Source organism: Metopolophium dirhodum, chromosome 3 (assembly GCF_019925205.1).
Source record: "Metopolophium dirhodum isolate CAU chromosome 3, ASM1992520v1, whole genome shotgun sequence".
In the NCBI taxonomy this organism is placed as follows: Eukaryota; Metazoa; Arthropoda; class Insecta; order Hemiptera; family Aphididae; genus Metopolophium; species Metopolophium dirhodum.
Genome location: NC_083562.1, coordinates 28,515,567 through 28,538,508, shown reverse-complemented (window position 1 = coordinate 28,538,508; position 22,942 = coordinate 28,515,567). Strand labels below are relative to the sequence as shown.

General features: G+C 28.8%; 2 protein-coding genes across 4 annotated transcripts; one reads left to right on the top strand and one right to left on the bottom strand.

Moving 5' to 3' along the window:
- Positions 1-381: 381 nt before the first annotated feature.
- On the top strand, positions 382-11,697 carry LOC132940834 (histone-lysine N-methyltransferase SETD1-like). Of its 3 annotated transcripts, none has more exons than XM_061008620.1 (15): positions 382-527; positions 915-1,417; positions 2,795-2,887; positions 3,790-3,967; positions 4,037-4,373; positions 4,469-4,992; positions 5,062-5,428; positions 5,494-5,623; positions 5,684-5,839; positions 7,058-7,159; positions 7,216-7,451; positions 7,532-8,160; positions 9,645-9,769; positions 9,890-10,324; positions 11,137-11,697. In XM_061008620.1, the coding sequence occupies exons 2-15, from the start codon at positions 929-931 to the stop codon at positions 11,308-11,310; spliced, it is 3,975 nt and encodes a 1,324-aa protein (XP_060864603.1). In that variant the 5' UTR covers positions 382-527; positions 915-928; the 3' UTR covers positions 11,311-11,697. The 3 variants fall into 3 exon arrangements, with proteins under 3 accessions (XP_060864603.1, XP_060864604.1, XP_060864602.1); XM_061008621.1 differs by having other exon boundaries at positions 385-840; positions 4,481-4,992; XM_061008619.1 differs by having other exon boundaries at positions 385-840.
- A 1,264-nt stretch (positions 11,698-12,961) lies between these two features.
- LOC132941774 (hyaluronan mediated motility receptor-like) lies at positions 12,962-17,823 on the bottom strand. The gene is made up of 6 exons (XM_061009932.1): positions 17,390-17,823; positions 16,266-16,375; positions 15,037-15,092; positions 14,241-14,882; positions 14,092-14,173; positions 12,962-13,978 (listed from the first exon to the last, which is right to left on the bottom strand). Exons 1-6 carry the CDS (start codon positions 17,433-17,435, stop codon positions 13,766-13,768), a joined length of 1,149 nt encoding a protein of 382 aa, XP_060865915.1. The 5' UTR covers positions 17,436-17,823; the 3' UTR covers positions 12,962-13,765.
- Positions 17,824-22,942: the final 5,119 nt, after the last annotated feature.

Here is a 22,942-nt window from a genome sequence, read left to right as displayed (position 1 = left end):
ATTATAGAAGATATCTGCGTGGTCCGCAGCATAAACATATCATATTATAATAATACGTCTATGGTCTGCACCACGGTCTTCTAAGACTGCATCAAGCCATCAAGGTGGATTTAAATTGGATCCACCTTGCTCTGCAGCCTGTATTGTTCTGGGACCGCAACAAAATTACTTGCCAAAATTACCGTATGCCGCCCTTCCACAAAACCGGGACCGTACGTACGGCAACACTGGTTAAAGAATAGAATGACCACAGTGCGTGCAACAAAACAAAATTATTGTTTCGTGTCCGCGATGGGGACAGTTCGGTCCTGCGATAAGAATTCGGCACAGCCAATGTTTATTCTTTTCGTTTTCGATACCTTTGTAGATTTTTGATTAGACATGTATTTAGTTGTAGTATGTACTACATACATGTATGTAATTGTTGTCGGTCGTCGGAACTCTGAGTCTGACTGATATTTAGTTCTGATTCTAATATTCTATTATTTTATAGTTTCTTTCAACTCTCGATACTTTGTACAATTTAGGTAATTCATACATACCTATATACCTACAAGTCGCTACTTTTTCATTTTAATTATTTGATTCAACGCGTATTCACTACTACTACGTAGTCGATTCTTAAAATCCATTCCGTCGACTGCTACGATATTATAATACTCTAAATTTGTTTTATAAATATTTTTATCAGATATTAAAGCAGCATTAAACTTGTTTATTATACGTTTAAAATTATACTCAATTATAGTCACAATCCAGGATTTATAATATTGTATGCGCCATTCCGAATCAATAGTAGTTAAATTTCAATAGAAATTTGATTATCATGAATAATATGATGTGTGTTTGTTTTCTGTCAAGCGTACAACAATCTTTTAAAAATATTAGCTCATTGTAAATTTTTTATTATTTAGATCGGCAAAATGAAATGGAATCGTACCGTAAATATAGTTCGAGACATCATGACTCCCGTCACCACAACAAGCACCACAAACATCGACATCGCCACCATCACTATAGATATGATGAAGAGGAGTATGAATCGCATCGTGTTCACCAGCGACATCACAACCACAGAAGCAGTGATGAAGATAGTGAATATGAGTATAACAGAAATCCATCTACAAGGGTTGAGAAACCTCCTTCACCGATGTATCATCAACCTACTCGAAGGCCAACTACTCCGCCGCCTCCGCCGCCACCACCACCGCCACCGCAAACAGTATCAATTATCGAAAAGCCAAAAGAACGCAATTGGAAACTTTTGGCCGATCCATTTCTCAGTAAAGCAGTCACTAAAATATATCGCTACGATGGTGTTTTAGATCCCTCGTTACCTGAAATGCCCAATGACGATCCACGAAAAACATTTAAAACTATTACTTTGCCCATTGAATTGCCAGTACCTAAATTTAAGGTATGTATTTTAGATTATCAGTTTAATCTACCTATTAGATTTTCAAAAACTTAGTCAGTAATATTTAATATTTTTATTTTTGTGTTTATTTTTTTAAAACGGTATAGGTAATAAATACTTCAAAATTCATACTATAAACTAAATGTAAAATCCGTCCTAAAATATAATGGTGAATGATACATTTATATGTACCACCTACCTATTATGATCAAATTTATGATTTATGAACGAAAAATTTGATTTAAAAACATTTATTTTTCCAAAATCATCCATCTACCTATTATATTATATTATACCTGTGTACAGTCTTCTAATACATTTTGAATGGAAGAAAATGGCTAAAAATATATAAAAATATTTGATTAGTTTTGTGATAGGTACAACAAATGTTTTTAACAAATATATGAAGTCATCAATTAAGGGACTGAATAAATACATTTATTATTTTTAATGTAAAAGAGTAAAGAAAACTTGATAAAACCATTAAACAATCTTTACAATGTTAAAATTCTTATTCTACAATTTCTTTTATCAGATAAACACATGTTTTTTATTTTTAATTAATGAAATTGAGTGGAAAGTGTAACATGATAAAGAAAGGTTAGAATAGTTTGATAACCATTTACCACAATATGTAATATGTAATATGTATAATAATAATATTATTGGCTTTACACATCATTTAATAATACATTGCTATTTGCTTATATTGATGTTTGTGTAGATTTTATTTATCATATATTGATAATTTTACATAAATACAATTATTTATTTTATATACTGCTTTTAAAATTTATATTTTAAAGAATGTATATTATGAATACAGAAGCATAATAATATAATATATACACATTATTATTATAAATTTAAATATTTTTAACTACTTATTAAATAACACATTTATGTAGAGAAGTAGGTAGGTAGTTTGGTCTGAAAATATTATTCTCTATTTTATACCAAATTTTAAATTTTTTTTATTATATTGAATTGATTTTATTAATTACAATGAAAAATCAGAATCACAAGTAAATTTGTTAATTATATACAGATTTTCTTTTTTCAGTTTAATATTATTTCATTAAATATTAGATTTATTTTTAGATAACGTAGATTCAATTTCAATCAAATTATTGAAGAAATTAAAACAAATTTTAATTATTGTTAAAATAAGTAATCAATACATTTGTTATTGGTAGTAAACATAATTTTTTAAATAAACAATGATTATGGAGTTTTTTCAAGAACAATTATAATAATATTTTAATAATAGAAATTTGTCTCCTATCGGGTTGTATATATAGAAATATAGGTTAAATTGTACTAGAAAACAAGAACAGAAATAATATTAAGTTTTAAACTAAAAATTATTTTTTTTAGCTTGACAGAAACTACATTGGCCAACGTCCTGAAGTAGAAGTAACTTTTTCTAATTTAAACGATAATATTGATAAAGTGTTTCTGACTGACTTGGTGAGTGAATTTACTCAAATTAATAAAAGTTAGATAGTAAAATATGTCATATAAAAAGTAATTATGATGCTTTATTCAGCATTATAATTACTTGATTATTATTAGTAAAAGTATATTTTTGTGTTTAAACATCAAATTATTTTTAGTTAAATTAAGGGGGAATTTTTTTTTATTTAGTAATTTAGTATATTTTACTATATATTTCAAACAGTGAAAATTGTCAATAATGACGGGTTTATAAAATTCAACAAAAATAAAATTAAAAAATCTTACCATCGCTTTTAAGGGGACGTTATAGTGAAATGTGTTGTCTCCGTCTTATAAGTACAAATTTTAGCGAATTTTACACTCAGCAGAAGATCACATTTATCTCCGTTAGTTTAAAAATTAGAGTGAATTGACCTGTTATGAAACTTGATGGTAAGAATATTATCTGTGTTTGTATGTGGGTTTTTTACAATTGTTCAATTGTTCAGCAAGTTATGCGTATATAATATAGTGTAAATTAAAAATTCTTATAACTCACTTCAAAACTGAATTATCATAAGACCCACATACAAACACAGAAAATGTTCTTACCATCAGGTTTTATTATAGGTCGATTCACTCTAATTTTTAAACTAACGGAGTTAAATGTGATCTACTGAGCGTAAATTTGGTATGTACAAATATCTGTGTAGGGTCCTCTTAAAATGTTCTTATTTCTTTCCCATAACATTTAAAAAAGATTTTAGCTTATGCATTAAAACAAAATAATTAAATTATCAATACTCACTGACAAAATTGTAACTATTTTATATTTTTATTATTATTATGTCAAGGAAGTAGTGAAAATAATTAAAACAATTTTATTGCTTAAATTTTCTATTATTGCATTATATGATCTTTTTTACTATTTGTAGGTAGTGAAATTTGGAAAAATAGAATTGTTACAAATATTCTACCACCCAGTCACTAAAAAACATTTGGGTTTAGCCAAAATTATTTTTGAAGAGGCATCATCAGCTAGACACTGTGTTCAAAGGTTAAATGATACATCTGTGATGGGAAAAGTTGTCAGTGTATTTTTGGACCCTTTTGGTAAAAATATATTTTATTATTTTAAATTTTGGGACATTTTTATAACTAAATTATATATACATTGTACAGCTTCAGAATGTAAATCAATGTTTGGTAAGATGACTGAAGAAAAACCAAAACCTTTGTTGGAAGTACCTAAAAGTAAACCACTTCCTATTTCTAATCGAGATCGACGTTCAGTTAAAATTTGTAAATCCAAAGAAGAACCTTCTGTTAAACCTCAGACAGAAGAGAAACCAACACTGCCACCCAAAACAGATAATTACAAAAATTATAGTTATGACTATACCACTCCTTCTCCAGCCACTAGTGACCTTCCATCAGAGCAAAGTTATAGCAGTGGATATAACAGTATGGGTGGTACTCCTGCATACAATGGGACTTATCCTCCCTATTCCTTTAATAGGTATAAATGATAAACTGTAATTTATTTATTATTATTGTTATAATATTATAAGTTATTTTTAAATGGTGTTTATTGTTATTACTTTTTATTTTAAGATATCCTTGCAGTGTTCCTCCAGTACCAAATAACCATTGGTGGGGAGAATCTAGTCCTATACTCCCACCTTTACCTTCAGCACCAGCACCAATAACAGTACCTGCACCAGCACCAGCCTCCAAGTTAGATTCTGAAGCACAATCAAAATTGGATTTAGATACAAGAATTGAAATGCTGCTTAGTGGCATGTCTTCTCAAGGCGCTAGTGTAGAACCTGCATTTTTATCTATTGTTAAAAAAGATACTGATGATGTTTCTGATATTGTGGAAGATACCATTGATGATGATGTTAGTCTGAATCTTCCTCCACCACCCGGAGATAATGACAATCAATCTGATTTAGATGAAGAAAAGATTAGCAACGATGAAGAAACGTTACCTCCACTTTCTAATCCTCCGTCACCTTTCTTGTCAAAAGATGTTTATATTAAGTGTTTTGAAACTGCAGCCGAACAGTTAAAAATTACTAGAGAAAAAGAGAAATTGGAAGCAAAAAGCTTCTTAAATAATACTATAAGAAATGGTAATATCATAAAAACATTAGACTATTATTTGTTACAAAAAATTAATAAATATTTTTATTTGGTTTTAGTAATTAATAAGAATATGCACGATTCTTTGCACAGTGATATCAGCTCCAGTGATGACGAATTCATGTTAGGATCAAGTCCTAAAGGAAATACTCCTGATGATGCAATGAGTTTATCTAGTTTGTCATCCCGCGATGAGAAAATTGTTGAAAATGATCCTAATATACCACCTCAATATCCACCATTGCCAAATTATCCCCCTCAAGGATATTATTATCCACCACAATTTAACAATCATTATGGCTATCAATATTTTCCATACCCTCCTAATTATCCATACGGTCCTCCGTTACCTAGAGCTGGGTTTTATGAACCAGAACTACCACGTGATAGACCTGAAAATAAAAATTTCCCGGCGGAACTTAGAAAGTATGTGTTACTAATTTCAAAAACAGTTTCATTTGTAATATTAATATTAAATATTTTTATTTTAGAAATTTAATGAATGCAGTGTTATATGAGTTAAGAGTTATTATTAAACGCGACCTTATGAAGAAAATGGGAACAGCTGTGGCTTTTAATGCTCTGGATCAGTGGTGGGAAGAAGCTGAAAGGCAGTCAAAAGTAAATTTTATCTACTTGAATTTGTTTTGAAGTTATTGACATTTTTAAAAATATTTATAGTCTACTAGTGTGAATAACGAAGAGCCTAAATCTGCACATCCAGCTCCTAACCTTAATAGTATCTTGGAAGCTGGTACAGAAGGCTTAGAAACGTTGGCTCTAAGTGGATTAGGTTTAGGGTTCCGAGCAGCTATTCCTAAAATGCCATCATTCCGTGTAAGTTAACTTATCTTATATATGTATATACTTTTTTTATTATTATTAACAAATATATATACTAAACAAGATGATTTAAAATATATAAAATTAAAAACAATGGGTAAACTTATTGTAGGATTAAAATAAAACTGGATGATATGTTATGAATAAGAGAGTCATGTGATATTATTTCAGCTTGATTGTTGATGGTTTAAGGTTGTTGTGAGGTATAAAGGTTGGTGCCATAGTGTTTTAGTTTATAATCATAGGTTGATTGAGTATTTGAAACAAATTTAGATATGATCTTTAAGTTGATCCCAAAATTTGATTTTATTAACTCATTTTGGGACGAATCAGTGTTTTTATAGAAGAATTGTGTTGTTAAAAGAAATATGGTTGAACAGAGAATATCTTAAGTTAGGCAGTTTCAATTAGAGGGATATTTTAGATTCAAATAAAAGCGATGCATATGAAAGTACAGTGGATTAATGTGGACACGTCGAGATTAAACTTATTTGCCCACATTAAGCGGTTGGCCGTATAAACTGAAATTAGTTAGACAGTGTATATTGGAATTAAAACCAGAACATTTTCCCCATATTACGCGGCTGCCTACATTAGGTGGATCCACTGTATTTGTTGTACAATATGATTTTTTATTCAGTCTGGAGACATTTTTAAGAGGAGAAAATGCTTTAATCTTCTACTTAGATAGAGATTATTAGTGGGGAAAAAAATTTAAATATTTATGCAAAACTAAATTTTGACCAAAAATACCATTTTCTATTCATAATTTAATTAAAAAAATATTTTGATTTAATAGATGTGTAAAATTAAATATTTGTATGCTCTGTAAAAAAAACTTGGTAATTCAATACAATACAAATTTTCTATGATCGTTTAAATTTTGACTTATTTGTAAACATAAACTATGTGTCCGCAAAAACTGGATACATTCAATAACTCAATTACCTACATTTTTCAGTACCCTATTCATATTTTTAAATTCTGTCTGAGAGATTAATGATCAATTAGTCTAGTTTCATGTCCCGCAAACAGAATTCAAAAATATGTATAGGGTACTGAATAATACGGGTAATTTAATTATATAGTGTACCTTGTTTTAGTGGACACAGTAGACTAACAGACTGTCTCCAAAATACAAAATGTTAGTTTGAATACTTAAATTGCCAATATATCCTTATTAATAAAATATTATTTGATTACAATTTTCAGAGAAAAAAGAAGGAACCATCACCCAAGAAAACAAATGAACAAGATGATTACGGAAGTGATCAAGAAGAAATGGTTATAACGTCAGACAATGAAGCCAAAGATGTACGTTTAATTTATTTATTAAAAACGTGTTAGTTAATTTATTTATTTATTTTAAGATTGATGATGATGAAGTGACTAGACCTACATTTGCGGAACGAAAACGTTTGGGAAGAGACCTGTTTGACAGTGATAGTAATTCTTCTACTTCTGAACTGTCAGTTCATAGTTCTTCTGAGGAAGAGTCTAGTAATGATAGCTCTAGTAATGAGGGTTCATTAGACGGATTTGTCTGGCAAAATAAACTGAAAAAATTATGTAAAACTATGACAATGGATGATTTTGATAGGGTCAGGTAGGCTAATTTCAATAATTAAAAAGTCGAATTTAATATGTAAAATATGCTTTATGAGCCTTAAATATATTTGTTTTTAGGGAGCTCACACCTACTGGAAATGAAACTCCTGTAGAAATAGATACTTTACCAAGTTCTGATGAAGAAGGATCATTTGTGAAGTATAAACGTGATGATAAAGCTGTGAAACGAAAGATTGAAGATGAACATTTAGATAAAGAAGTTGAACCTAAAAAACGTTTACTTAATGGAGAAAAAACCCCCACTGAAGAAACCCCAAGTGGAGTATTTTCAGATCATTCATATTGTATGCCTCAACAGGTATACAGTCCTCCTCCTATATCTGATTGGGAAACTGATGTCGACATAAATGATAAGTCTAAGAATGTAATAATCCAACCAGAAATAAATGAACAGAAAATACCAGAAGTTTTCCCCAAAAAAATAAAACAGCCCTTAACTGTCAGAGATAACAATAAAATAGAAAACACGGATCAGTTAATTGTACAAAAACATCGTGATAACCAAGTTAAACCTAAATATTTCAACAAACGAGATATGGTACAAGAAGCAACTGTATTATTTGAATTCCTTACTAAGGGTATAGATGTGGAAGATATTAACTATTTAAAACAAAGCTATGATTTGCTGTTGTCCAATGATACTGTACATTACTGGATGAATGAAACTCATTGGGTCAGCCACCCAGATATCCTTTTAATGATGTTTATTATTATTATTTTTAATTAGCGATGATATGTACTGTCTTTTATAATTTTATATATATGGCTGATACTAGGAGGTGCATACATTTTATTGGATTACGTTTTACTACAAACATTAAAGGGCATCACAACACTAAAAACAAGTTTGCTTAGATTTAGAGTATGTTATAAATTATTATCTAAAAAATATGATGTGGGTCCCACATTTAAACAATTATTCAATGAGATTCAAACAATTTTGAAATATGCGTTTGGCACTGTGGCATCATAGAGCGGAAGTTTGAACAGCTTATGTTGTACGTGTAAAAGTATATTAATATTATATACAACTATATTAATACAACAATGTCAATAGCTAAAAATTTTAGAGGAAACTACACCCTCATGTGTTGTTTCCGTCTTACAAATGTAAAACATAGCAAAAACTGTTTTGTGTGGTTAAGAACCACTTAGGCTATGGTCCAAGCTAAGCAACCTAATTTCACGCTATAAATAGGAAAACATTTACTATGCAACATTGTTATAACTTTTTCGATATCAGAACTAAAAAAAAATTTGTAAGATAGAGACAATACATGCAGATGTAGCGTCTTCTTAATTTAATCTAGTGTGTTTATGAAACTGGTTTGATTTTAATTTTAGTATACTTTCTAGCTTTTCATAGTATTTAGAACTATTCAGAGTACATTTCTTAAAATTATGTTTGTGTCTGTGATGTGCTGGGGTGGGAATGCATCAAAATGTATGTAACATTAAAAATACAATAACAAGATATAATACTCAATTTAAAATTAATTTTATACATAAACGTACGCAAGATTAAAAAAACAAAATCTTAAAATACTATTGTAAAACTTATTGAAATCATTATGTTAATCGAGCAAACTTTTACACGTAAAACTTAGGCAGGTGAAACTTATCAGCTCTATGATTTCAAGAGAATATTTTTTGAATAATCATTTTTTCAACTTTGGATTCTTTCTTAAATATTGTTTTTTTATTATTTTCACTATAATAACAAACCATTATTAAAATTAAAAACTTTTAAAAAATTATTTTTGTGTTTTGATACCTTTAATTTATATAAAGGAAAAAACAGTATCAATTATGATTTAGTAAAATAATATTTAAATCTTATTAATATTTAAACTAGAAATTACTCTCAATTAAATAATTTATGTTTAGTCTGTCAAGCGAGAGAACTGCGCATCCTCCAAGTTTCACCCTGCTATCGAAACTAGTTCTCCTTTGGCAGGTTTCATGTGGTGATATGCAGAACTGATTTTGGTAGGATTGAGATGTGTTCTTTTGTTGGACAGAGTATAGTTCAGAGTTTTTTTAGCTTTTTATAAGTTAAAGAAGATGAACAAATGGGTATAAACTGTAAATGAAGTAAACAGGAATTAATTTAATTTTGTTAGTAGTTATTTTATCAACAAAGTTAAAATCTTCCTTAATTTATAAACACTGACAGCAGTATCAAATCAGATTCCACGCAAAAAGAAAAAAGATGAATGGAAAGTTCATGATACGGGATGTGGTAGAACTGAAGGTTATTATAAAGTGGACAGTAAACAAAAAGCCAACCATAAGGTAAATATTGCTTTTACCTAAATTTATTTTAAACAATGGTACATGCACCAAGAATATAATTATTGAATTAATGAACATTTTATGCTTTACCTATAACATAAATTAATTTTTTTATTTTAGTATCATTTTGGACATACAATTGCTCAATTAAACCGTATCACAGAGCTTAAACGTGTAAAAGAATCTACTGGCAAAATGTTAGCTCTTTCTCGTGAAGCACGGAGTAACCAGAGAAGGTTATTAACAGCGTTTGGGGCTACGTCAGACAGTGATTTGCTCAAATTCAATGTGTTAAAGTTCCGTAAGAAACAATTGAAATTTGGAAAGTCTGCTATACACGATTGGGGTTTGTTTGCTATGGAGTCTATTGCAGCTGATGAAATGGTTATTGAGTATGTAGGGCAAATGGTTCGCCCTGTAGTTGCTGATCTACGTGAAAGACAATATGAAGCTACTGGAATAGGTAGTTCGTATCTATTCAGAATAGATTTGGATACCATTATTGATGCTACCAAATGTGGTAATCTGGCAAGATTCATTAATCATAGTTGTAATGTAAGTATTTTGTACATTATACAAACAAAAATATTTTAGTTAATTAGAAACATAAAATTAGTTTTGCCTTTCTAGGAAAATTATAAAATTAGTAAAAATAATATGCAATTTAAGTACAAAGTTTGAAACCAATTAAATGATATTGTGTCTTAACAGTTTACAGTTATATCAAATCCTTTTTATAATTATTTCAATAATTTAATTAAAATATTTAACTTTCTATTTTTCTAAGTCATTACTCATTATCATATAATTTATCATGTTTTATAGATTACTAGTAGATAAACTTTCAAACATAATTTTAGATTTTGAGCGAAGAATGTTGATTTTACAATAACGTGTGTTGTTTGTTGTTATTTTTTTTTGGAGCAGTAAAAATGCTTAGATTTTTGTGGCGTTTTCTCAATTTTTGTCTTTAAGTAAATTATTCCCCAATTTATGAAATTCTTAAAATTTAGTGTTCAGCAGAACGGATTTTGTGTTGTTCGCTTTAATATAAAAGTGAATTGAACTATTATCAATCTTAAAGGTAAGAATCTAGGCTATTTATATGTTACCCACCTCTTAGACTTATAGATTGATAATAGGTAAATTCTCTGCAATATTAATGTTAACACTAGATTGGTACCGCTGAACACAAATTTGCTAAGTTGCGTGTTTTTCAAAAAGATATGGAATAATGTGCGCTGACACCTTCCTATCATTTCAACAAAACAATATTCTTAAAATATTCTTTGTAATCATAGAGTATTACAAAATTAAAACCAAATATGACCTTGAATGTCTTTCAGTAATATATTTTTTAATTGCAGCCTAATTGCTATGCCAAGATAATTCAAATCGATGGGCAAAAAAAAATAGTCATATATAGTAAGCAGCCAATCGGAGTAAATGAGGAAATAACTTATGATTATAAATTCCCACTCGAAGATAACAAAATACCATGTCTTTGTGGTACCCATTGTTGCCGTGGAACGCTCAACTAGTTGAAGAATTCTTATTAAATAGTTTGTAAATGTTAATTGTTTGACAACTCTTCCATAAAACTTTTGCTAATTTGATTTAAATGAATGTGACTGATGTACAAGTTATTGTTTTGAATCGCTTTATCAATATGAAGCGATTGCTTTTTTTCTTTTTCTATATGTATATAATATTGTAAAGTTATTAAATGTGTATTATTAATGTAATAACAGTTCCATGTTTTGTTTATTGAATTTAAAAGAAAATATTATTTTATTTCCAAATGTATTTTAAACAAAAAATAATAGTAGAAAAGTCAAAATAGCTTTTGAATGTTAATAATTCAGTCTCAGGTCAGATCAAAGAAAAATTGTAAATTGTATAAATAAATAAATGTTGTTGTGATTTAAGTGTTGTGTTTGTTTTATATAGATTAAATATTGGTATTATGTGAATATATACAAGGATATAGAAAAAAAAATAATTTATACATAATAATTTTTCATAAAAATATTAATTAATTCCACTATATAAGTTTAGTGTTTAAATTGATCGAAATGAATCACGAAAAATGGATGAATTTTGACAAGTTTTGACTTCAGTTGTCATTATAATATTATATTATTTTTTTGGTAATTCATATACATAATATTCAAGGCCAGGCCGCCAGGGTGTAACAGGAATACCTGAAAAATTAACTCTTTCTGGCATGGTTGGACACCATATGACGTATGTCTCACCTCAACAATCACATTTCCGGCACGATGTAACGAAAAATGAGTCATAAGCCAAAAGATGTTGATCAATTAGAATTATTTTTCGAGCAACGTCGGGTAATTCATATAGTATTTTAATAAAAATAAGTAAATAATATATAAGTGTAAAAATAATGATACCCGTAATATAAACATGGATAATTCAAATATGAAGATTTACTCACTATAGTCACTACCTTCACGGTGGGTTACAATTTAAACTCAAACGTTTTATGTCGTTCAAGACGAACCGCTATTGATAAAATTGTTTTGTCTGCACTAAATGAAACTATATAATACTGTTTGATATAATATGTTATACTATTATTAATATGGACCTATAGATTAATAAATTAGTTTTCAAGAAAAATAATAAGAAGCTGATTGTAGAAAATTCGGATGAACTGAGTAACAGACATAAACAACATAAAATTAATTAATTTCTGATTTATTCCTGGAATACAACATATACGTATAACAGACCCCTTAAACTATTTATACTATGAATTGGTAAGAAATCATTTTTAACTACCTGGAAAGATTAATTAAAAAGGTGGGTTATTTAAGTATAAAATATAAAAATATAGCCATATAGGTTGCCTTAAAAGTTTCAAGTACCAATGAACAATATTTTTAAAATATAACAAAATAACTATAAAAACTGTTTTATATACTTTAAATATTTTTTGGTTACAGAATAACCTATTTACGTGGGACATTATTTAAAATTTTAAATCCTTAGTTTTAAAAGTTGAACATTTTAAAAAAATTTAGCAACAAAATCATTTTTTAATTTGATAAATGTCAAAACTCAAACTTTTTATGCTTATAAAATGTTTTATATAATTGGATCTACTATAATATGTGGATCTAGGCAAATAGTTTACGATCCAGAGTGAATAAAAAGAAAGAGAGAAAATAAAATGCTTATTACGAATTTATTTAACAGTCATTTATTCTCCGGGCCACGGAGAAGGTGCACATACATCAAATTACAATTATTATTTAGAACGTGCCGTTAGACCGGCTCACCCACGTCATATAATTCGGTCTGCAATTGCAACACTACTTAATAAAATCGTGCAGTGTCGCGTCGATCGCCCGGACCAGCATTTATCAGTAATTGGTATTATCGTCGTTTAACCAGTCGAATGGCGGTACCTGCACGGTTTTATTTCACAAAGATTATATTTAATAATAATAATAGTTATTTTAAGTTTACACATAAAATAGATTACCACATATATTTAACAAAAATAATAAGGATTTCGAAAAATTGTAAGAGTGGTCACTGGTCAGTACAAAAGATTAAACAATTTAAAATATAGATTGTCATTAATAAGTTTACAGAATTTTAACTAACATACATTATTTCAAAAATCTTTAAATAAAGTTAATATTTTGAAATAAAGAATATCCATAATTCACTATTAAAACTTAAAAGGATCAATATTTAAATGAGTAAAATTTTGAACATTTGTTGTAAAGTATAAAAGTTGTAATATTTATATTGGAACTAGAATGTCATTTAATCAATTTACTTATAATCAGTCAAATATCAAACATTAATTCTATACTAAGTGTAAAAAAAATATAGGTACATAAAAACTTAAAATAAATTAAGTAATTGAGTAACATAAATTATTTGGCGGAAAAAAATCAATAGAATAAAAAAGAAAGATACAATTAATATTTAATACAAAATAACACATTTAAACCTAAACTACCAGTTCATTTCTCTCAATGGAGAAGACTGAGCAACTGGTTTCACAGTGTTAAAAGTATTATTTTTAAGTACATAAGTTTTATTTTTGGGGGCAATATTCTCGGCATCAACACGTCTGCGAGGTGTGGCCAAAGCATCTAAACGGTTCTTCGATAAACCAGTTGTCTTTACTTTATTCATTTGTAATTTAGCTGCCATTGCATTCTTTTCCTGTAAACATTTTTTATATTGAAATTACATTGTGTATCTTTTTCATTTTAATTATTAGTTTAAAAATTACAATTCCTCTTAAGATCAATTTTAAATATAGACTTCAAACTTACATTTGTCAAATCAATTATTTTTCTTTCCAAATCGTCATGTTTTTTAGCAATTTCTTCAAGTTGAATATTTCTGGCAAGTGTCCTAAGAAGATGGAATAATAATATATTTTTACATATTTAATTAATTTAAAACAAAATGAAATGTTTACTTCTCATATTTCTCTAAAAGTTGTTTGTAGTTTGGACCTTCTGGATCTGTATTTTCAATGTCCAATTTAAGTTTTTGAATAATTTCTTTTGCTTCACCATCAACCATAGATTCTAATTCATCCAGAGCAACCAAAATATATCTCATTTTAGCTAACCATTTATCTTTAACTGCCTCAGAAATCTTCATATAATCATTAACTTTTTCAGTAAGTTTATGTTCAACAATGGCAATTTGATCAGCGGCCAATTTTTCAAAGGATTTTTTTTCACCAATTTCTTCTCGCAAACGTGCAGTTTCATTCTGTAAATTTTCATAATGTTTGCATGTTTCGCGTAAACGATGGCAAACTGCATATAAAGCAGCTTGAGAGTTTTCTATGACCATTCTACACACACGGTTTTCCAATGCCTCTGAGCAAGCACTGCGACATGTATTAATGTAGTCTTTACACGTGTCAGTAGTACTTTTAGAATCATCTAGTTTTTCAATGTCAACAAGAGCTTTAGTGAGGTTAGAATCTAATTTTTTCAATTCCAAAAGACGTTTAGCTCTTATTTTTGTCGAACCAATTCTTGTTGAATCAGATTCTACGGTTTTGTTAGATTTTTTAGAACATTCTGTGTAAACTGAACTTTGCGAACTATAATCAAAATAAAAACAAAGTTTAAATAATAATAAAAAAATATAAAATACATGTATTAGTTATGCTTAGAATAATTTATAGTAGATACACAAATTGTTTTACAGTAAAAATATATATATAATAAAACGAATATATTATTATACTACCATACCTGAAATTAGATCCAATTTTAAATGTTGAATGAACTTTAACAGTTTTTTTGGCAGTCTAAAATATAAATATAACAAATATTAATTTAATTATATAAACAGTTATGCAATAAAGTATTAACTATACTACCTATACATATATTTTTCTTTTAAAATAATTGTACATTTATCTATGTATAGATACATATTTAGCTATATGCATATTATGCTATACAGTCAAATCCGCTTAATTGGGACACATCGGCGGTGATTTGTTTGTCCCCATTATCAGACTGTCCCGATTAACCGAATAATTTTACATACAATATATTCATTTTGAACTGTCATTAATGTCCTCATTAAGTGGGTGTTCCCTTTAAGTGGAGTCCCCATTAAGCAGATTCTACTGTATTCATACTCAAAAATATATTAAAATTAAAGAACTGTAATCAACAAAATATGTTTATTATAATTTTAGTTAACTAAAAATGATAAAAGTAAATATTTAGTTAATTTAAATTTTTGCATTGGTAAAGCATGTGATCTACCGGGTCTGCTGTGATGGTACGGTTAACCGTATACAATGCAGTTTGTGATTAAATACACGGGGAAAATGTATGATAACGTTAATTGAAAAACCGATTAGAGAAATAAATATTATATACATTATATTATTATAATTATTAATATTTATTTGTTTTTAATAGAATATGTTAATGATGATTGCGTCAGCAATTTTTACAATGACCACAAATTTGTTTTTTTCATTGTAGAAAAAAAGAGATTAACAAACGTTCTTCTCATTTATAGATAGAGAGGTAGATATTGGTACAATAATTTACAGCATTCAGTGGCAAGAATATCACAGAACTTTGAAATCTATAGATTTATTTACCAGACTGTGAATCATACTAAATATTTTGTGGATCCAAATATTGGAGTTCATATTCAAACAATAGAATCATTGTGGAAGTTATTTAAGACCAAATACAACATAAACAGTTAATGGGGCCTCTCCAATGTTTGACAGTCAAATAAAAAAATAATAATGATCATGTCACCACCCAATACAAAAATCAAATATCAGTATACACTTCAATATATTTAATATTTCAATAAATACATTACTATTTTAAGTAGTATAGATAAAAAGGTACTCGGTGGATCACACATTGGATCAATCTCCAATATTTATTATTTACGTAATATCCAACTAACACCTAATAATACAAAATTAATAAATTGTACTTACTTGTGGGACAGAAGGTTCTTTAAATCTCTCCGCTTTGTCAAATTTAGAACCTTTAATAAGTTTTGGACATGGACTTTTTGGATCATATGTTCCAGGTGGTGGTGCACAACCTAATAATAGAAAACAAATATTATAAATATAAATTTGGGAGTTGATTTATTTTAATAAAAGGTACCTAAATTTATTTACAGTATTTCTATATTGTTTATCAAGTAGGTATTCTCCTGTTGTGTTATTTGAGCATATTTAATACAAAAGGATACCATACCATACGATGCTAGGTTAATATAAGGAATGTAATTGGTACTATGGTTAATAATATAAGAATATCACAATTTACATGTGTTGTAACCTTAAAAGTAAAATTTTGAACAATGTGGACTGCAATATTGTGGAGCAAATACATTGGTCTAAACTATTAACTATTACTTAGATTTTTTATTTGTATTTGCCTTTAAAGGAAACAATAAAATATTTAACAATTGAGGTAGAAAAAAAAATAGAATACATTTGTTGAAACGATATAATATGTTTTAACTACTTATATTAAAATATAAAATAAATACCGTAACAAAATATATGGTACAATAAAAAGGCGCAATCATAGGCGCAATTTGGGTTAAATTTATGGGGGTGCTAGTATTATGTCGACTAAAGTGGTCAATGGGAGGCTTTTCCTCCCACACCCCCCTCCATTCATAGACCTGAATTTTATAGGATGCAACAGTTGAATAGTGTGGAAATCCTTTTGAATTAAATGTTCCATTGAGATGTTAGTTCTTATTGCTAATTAAAATAGAACAATTATCATTAAATATACCTATGCAAACACATTTTTATAAACAGAAATCTAATAGGTAGCTCATAACATATATTTTATAGGTAGGCTAACTAAGACTAACTTTATTAATAATTTTAATAAATAGATACTACCTATACATAATTTAAAAATTAAAAGCAATTCCAACACAAAATATAGCTATAATAGGTAGGTGACTGACATCAGTATATTGCTGTAAATTTGCATAAGCTTTTTAGTGATTATTATTATTAGGTAATTATAAGTGATTGTTATAGGTACTGACGACTGACTAGTGGCGTACAGTAATAACTTTGTTACTTACTCGAGACTTCGTTAAACCGCTTGATTTTGCTCTTTACAAACGACATAATTGAATTGGCTCGGTATTAGGTATATTAGATATAAATAAAATAAATATAGAAGAATAAACCGGCTAACAAGTTTAAAAAAAGAATGAAATAAAAATACACACTTGTTAGCTAATATGAAATTAAAAAAAAATTATTACAATAAAATTAACCGCCTGTTTTGCAATGGTACAGAAGAATTTATCTGAATAACGTATTACCGGTCTACACTCTACGAGACCATAACCAAAATACGGTCTAAAATGAGCGCCAAAAACGGAAACGAAAAAGGGGTCTACTCCGAAGGGCAGCTGTTGGGTGAATTGGCCGTTGGGGTTCGTAACTTTGTCCTTTGTTGGTCTGGGCCCTGTGGACGGGGAGTGGGGATAATATTATTTAACCATGGAAATAATGTTGTAAATAAAAGAAAACCGTTGAAGAATAAAATAACGGTTTTTCCTAGGTCGAGATAATAGTTATCAGTGCCCAGGACCAAAGACGTTCATAAAGCCACAGAATAAATTATCTATACTTCCATACTGTCTTCCATACTAATATTATAAAGAGGAAAAATATTTTGATTGTTTGTATTGAATAGGCTCCGAAACTACAGAACCGATTTAAATGAAATTTGGTACATAGATAGTTTAGACACTGAGAAAAAACATAGGCTACTTTTCAATACTAAAAAAAGAGCTGTAAGGGGCTATACTGGTTCGAATTGAAAAATTATTTTTTTGTCGGATAGTCCATTCATCGAGGAAGGCTAAATAACATCACGCTACGATCAATTAATAGAAGTGCTCAAACAGGGATTTTGAGATTTACGATGGAAATATTTATTTATTATTGGTTGCTATTGGTTAATCGGGCAGATCAGGTACAAGCATGCATCAAATCGAATTTTCACACATTGCCTACCAGGGTGGCTGAGTTGTTGCACTTACTGCAGTGAGTTACACCAAAAAGGAGTTGAACAATCACAATTTGTTTAAGATTTGTCATTTTTACGGGCCACAAAGTACGCAGGATCAGCTATAAACTATATTATATATAAATTAATGTCTGTGTGCAGATCTCTGGAAGAAGATGGGCTAATTTAAAAAATGTTAAATTTGGTTTTTTTATTCGTCGGAATTTAGTACGGTTTGGTTAGGTTAGGATTATTTCTTTTTTAATTCTTCCAGCTTCTTCTTTGTCACGTTAGTCGATGATTTGATCATAGCATCAATGTTGTTACCCCTACCAATGCACAGCTGAATCATGAGATAGACATCATCTTCCTTATACTTATCAGTTGACAACACCATAGCAATAATAGTTTTTGGGTCAAATCCCTGGTATCTCATTTCAGTAACAAATGCTTTTCCATCATAATCTCCTGCCTTGAAGTCGATGTCAAAGGGTTCCAGTTCAAAAGCCTTGGATACTAGAACAACCAATTGGTCTTCCCTCAGCTTAGAAACAGTCGCAATGAGTTCTTTAGACATGATAAAGTCAAACTGTTATCTACTAATTCACAATTAAATGGCTAATGGATTGTATTCAAGAAGATGCTGCTAGTGAGGTGGTATAATTGTAATGGTACTATTTGGTTTTTTTGTTGAAGAGGTCTATGTGTGTGTTTGAGGAATAAGGAAGTGGGTCATCAGCAGATGAAGATGAAGAGAATAACAAATCAAATGCTGATCTGCCAAGGGTGGAAGAAACTGTTAAACGTCAAAGAAAACCACCAAAGTATCTAAAAGATTATGTTTAGTTAAGTCTATCTAAAGAACTGATTTGTTTAATCCAGGCGTCAGATGCATGTTTCAATTTCTGATAAATTCCCATCTTTCCAACTGCTTCAGTCAAAATGCCTAGTTTTTTCAGATGCTCTAATTTATCACCCAAAGGGACTAAAGATCCTGAAATAGCAGCCTCTAGGTATTTAGACAGCTCCGCAATTATGTCAGACTTCTTGGGCTTGGACTTGGCATAAACTTTTGTATTAATGATTGAATCAAACTCAAATTGCCACAACATGAAAGCATTTTTTAAGAAAACAGCAATGGCATCAGCAGAAGAAGGAATAAGCCCAGCAAATGCAGAGCACATCATAGCTTTTGGGTAGCTGGCGGATATCTGGTTCATCCTGTCATAACTGACTGTAGCATCAGGAGAAATTTGAGCATATGAGCAGGTTATGTGTGGAAACACTAATGCTATTCTGGGTAATGTCATGGCAAACCGAGATTTCTTTCCCGAGTTAACAAGGTTGTATTTCTTTTTTAATTCTTCCAGCTTCTTCTTTGTCACGTTAGTCGATGATTTGATCATAGCATCAATGTTGTTACCCCTACCAATCTAAAAAAGAATAAGGAAGTGGGTCATCAGCAGATGAAGATGAAGAGAATAACAAATCAAATGCTGATCTGCCAAGGGTGGAAGAAACTGTTAAACGTCAAAGAAAACCACCAAAGTATCTAAAAGATTATGTTTAGTTAAGTCTATCTAAAGAACTGATTTGTTTAATTTTGTTTTAAATATTAATTTAGTTAAGTCCATCTAAAGAACTGATTTTCGTATATTGTGTGTTGTTCGTATATGACTAATCTATATAGGTCACGGTACATAGAAATGATGTGAAGAAATATCATGAAAGTTCCAGTTAGAGAATTAAATAAGATAACTAAGATAGATATAGTTGTAAATTATTGAGTAAATAACGTAGGTGATAAGAAACATATTTTAAATTTTAGGGAAAAGCAGAAGAATTTCCTGTTGGAATTAGAACGGGCTATCGGAAGTGAAACCCACCATTTTAGCATATTACGCCCAGATGAATTACCCAAATGTTTAATAAAACATATAAGCATAGCAAATCATAATGTAACTGAACCATTCTCGAGATCCAAATTAAAAGAATATACTAAGAATATAGCACAATTTTTATATGATATGACAGTAAATAGGAAAATTTTAGAAATAAATAAATGTGTAAAACGTTTCATGACAGATATGGTTGTGGAAAGAGATTTGGCAAATCCAGTTTGTTTGGATTTGGCCAGATATATTAATATTGTACCTAGTGCAAAAGATTTACTATTTTACGAAAGATAATTAATAATATAATATAATCCAATATAAACAAATTAAAATATATACTGGTCCCATATATACCAATGGAGATTTTAAATACTAACTATTAATTTATTGTAATCAAATATATTTATGTATACTAACATAATTTATTATATTGTAATTGTATAATCATTGTACTATTATTTTAATAATCATTTATTCATTTTATCAATTATAAAAATTATTCATATTATTTTAATCAAATTACTAATAACAATTTTTATTGTATTTAAATAATATATTATGTTAACTAACAAAAATATAAATCTAATCAATTGTAATACTCTATTCGAGTAATAATAAAAAAAAAATAATGTAACTAATAATTATTATCATGTAAATTGTCATAATAAGACAATAATTAACCATTTTATCTATATACTATTGAATTATGTAACTATGTATAATGTAAACAAATTGTAAACATTATCTATGTAAATTGTATAATCTATGTAAAATTTGTAGTTCTACAAATTGTAGCCCTACAAAAACCTTTGAAAGGGCGGTGAGGTGTAGCGAGCTGTGACATTTTAACTATTTATCTAAAAATAAAACCTAAAAGGGCGGTAGATCAAAGTAATCATATATAGTAAGAACCGCGTAATAATTACGTTAATAATAAAACTAGCAGATGCGCTGCCGTATTACCTAAAATATAACACTAATTTAGGCGGTGTAAATGCGTATACATAATCGTATATTATAGTACGCGCCGCCTAACATTAATAGTAATAGTAATAGCAGATGCGCTGCGTGTAGTAGTACAAACGAATATAACGAGCGCGCGACCATGAACGGCGTGCGTCAATCTATATATGACTACTTATATAAATAACTCGCATAAAATGTCCATATAAAATCGTGAGTATTATGGAATAAAGCACCGCGCGTGTACAATAATAGCATATATATATGTTCAACTTCCTGCCGGGTGCGAGCGCGTGCCGAGGCCACAGATGACCATATACGGTTATCCAGAATAAGTAGGGACAGGGACAGACCCATCGAGGAGAGCTCAGGGACAAGCGTTCATCAGACGAACAACCGACGAGCTTAGGAGCAGTCATCAGAACTATTGTCACATCTCGCTAGCTTCTTTCGTATATTTGGACTTAGAGTAATTTTTACATAATCTATCACAGTTGAAAAGTTAAATAAAATCAAACATATTATACTAAACACTCGAGATTTACATTTATTCCATCATCCTTCAATCCTATTGACTGGGGAACGTTACATTAGTTAACTTTTAGTCATTATGGACCGTATAAAAAAAAATAACATTTTCGTGACGAGTTTTCTGAAACTTGGAGTTTTATAAAAAGAAGTAGAAATGAATTTGAAACATAATATTTTTGATAGTTAAAAAGAGTACCTAATCATTTTATAATTTATAATTTATAATTTATTAAACAATAAATACAATTTTCGATACAATTTTTTTGCATGGTAAAATGGGTGTATAAAATAATGTGTCAATAGTCAATTGCTTGATAGCAACCCTAGTATATAAGGTCAATGCATTTATCATATTATAATATATTTAAATTATCTATGGAAATCGACAATTATTGTCGACATTTGTCAGAGACAATTAACGATTCTAATAATTGCATTAAATAAAAAAATAAATAATAATAAGCCAATACAATAAACAATATTTAGTATTTGCTTCTCCTACACAGTACACGGATGACTTGTCTATAATTCCAAATTAGTAACTACCAAAACTTATTTAATTTACTTTTTTCTGTCATATGTGATTTATTTTGAACATTTTTTTAGTATTAGAACTGTAACTTGTAAATTGTGAGATTTTTGTATAAAATGAAATATAAGAAAATATATCTTTGCCTTTTGACGAACTTTTTATCAGGTAAAAAATGTGTAAAGTATTTAATATGCATATTAAAACAAATTATTAATTAATAATGGTTTAACTTGATATTTCTACTGATTTTATTATTACTTATAAGTTATAATTATTATTAGTTTGTCTATAGAAATATTGCTTTAATTATTTATACATTTCTATTCATAAAATATGCCATTAAGATACATAAATATAATTTTCAAAATATAAATTACATAAAATAAATAATAATGACGTGGAATCATACTTACTAATATTGTTGTTGATTTTTATCAAATCAATATTATTTTGGTAATCTTTAAAATAGTTGTATTTTTTTTAATATCAATTTTTTAACAAAAACTAAACTAGGTACCTATATAGTTATTTTTCTTATTTGAAAACTTTCCGAGAATTTAATTTTTATTTAAAAATATGATGAAGGGGATTGGAAGCGGTGGTTTTCTTATTTTGTCTAATACATACTGAACATGGGAATTTAGACGTATTTTTATTCCAACGTACTGATTAATCTAGTGAAGTGATATGATTT

Coding starts and splice junctions, on each gene's coding strand:
- LOC132940834 (XM_061008620.1), top strand. CDS start 929: ATGGAATCGTACCGTAAATATAGTTCGAGACATCATGACTCCCGTCAC. Junction 3,968..4,036: donor TGTATTTTTGGACCCTTTTG/GTAAAAATATAT, acceptor TACATTGTACAG/CTTCAGAATGTAAATCAATG. Junction 10,325..11,136: donor TCATTAATCATAGTTGTAAT/GTAAGTATTTTG, acceptor TTTTAATTGCAG/CCTAATTGCTATGCCAAGAT.
- LOC132941774 (XM_061009932.1), bottom strand. CDS start 17,435: ATGTCGTTTGTAAAGAGCAAAATCAAGCGGTTTAACGAAGTCTCGA. Junction 16,376..17,389: donor GCGGTTTAACGAAGTCTCGA/GTAAGTAACAAA, acceptor TTCTATTATTAG/GTTGTGCACCACCACCTGGA. Junction 15,093..16,265: donor AAGAACCTTCTGTCCCACAA/GTAAGTACAATT, acceptor TTTATATTTTAG/ACTGCCAAAAAAACTGTTAA.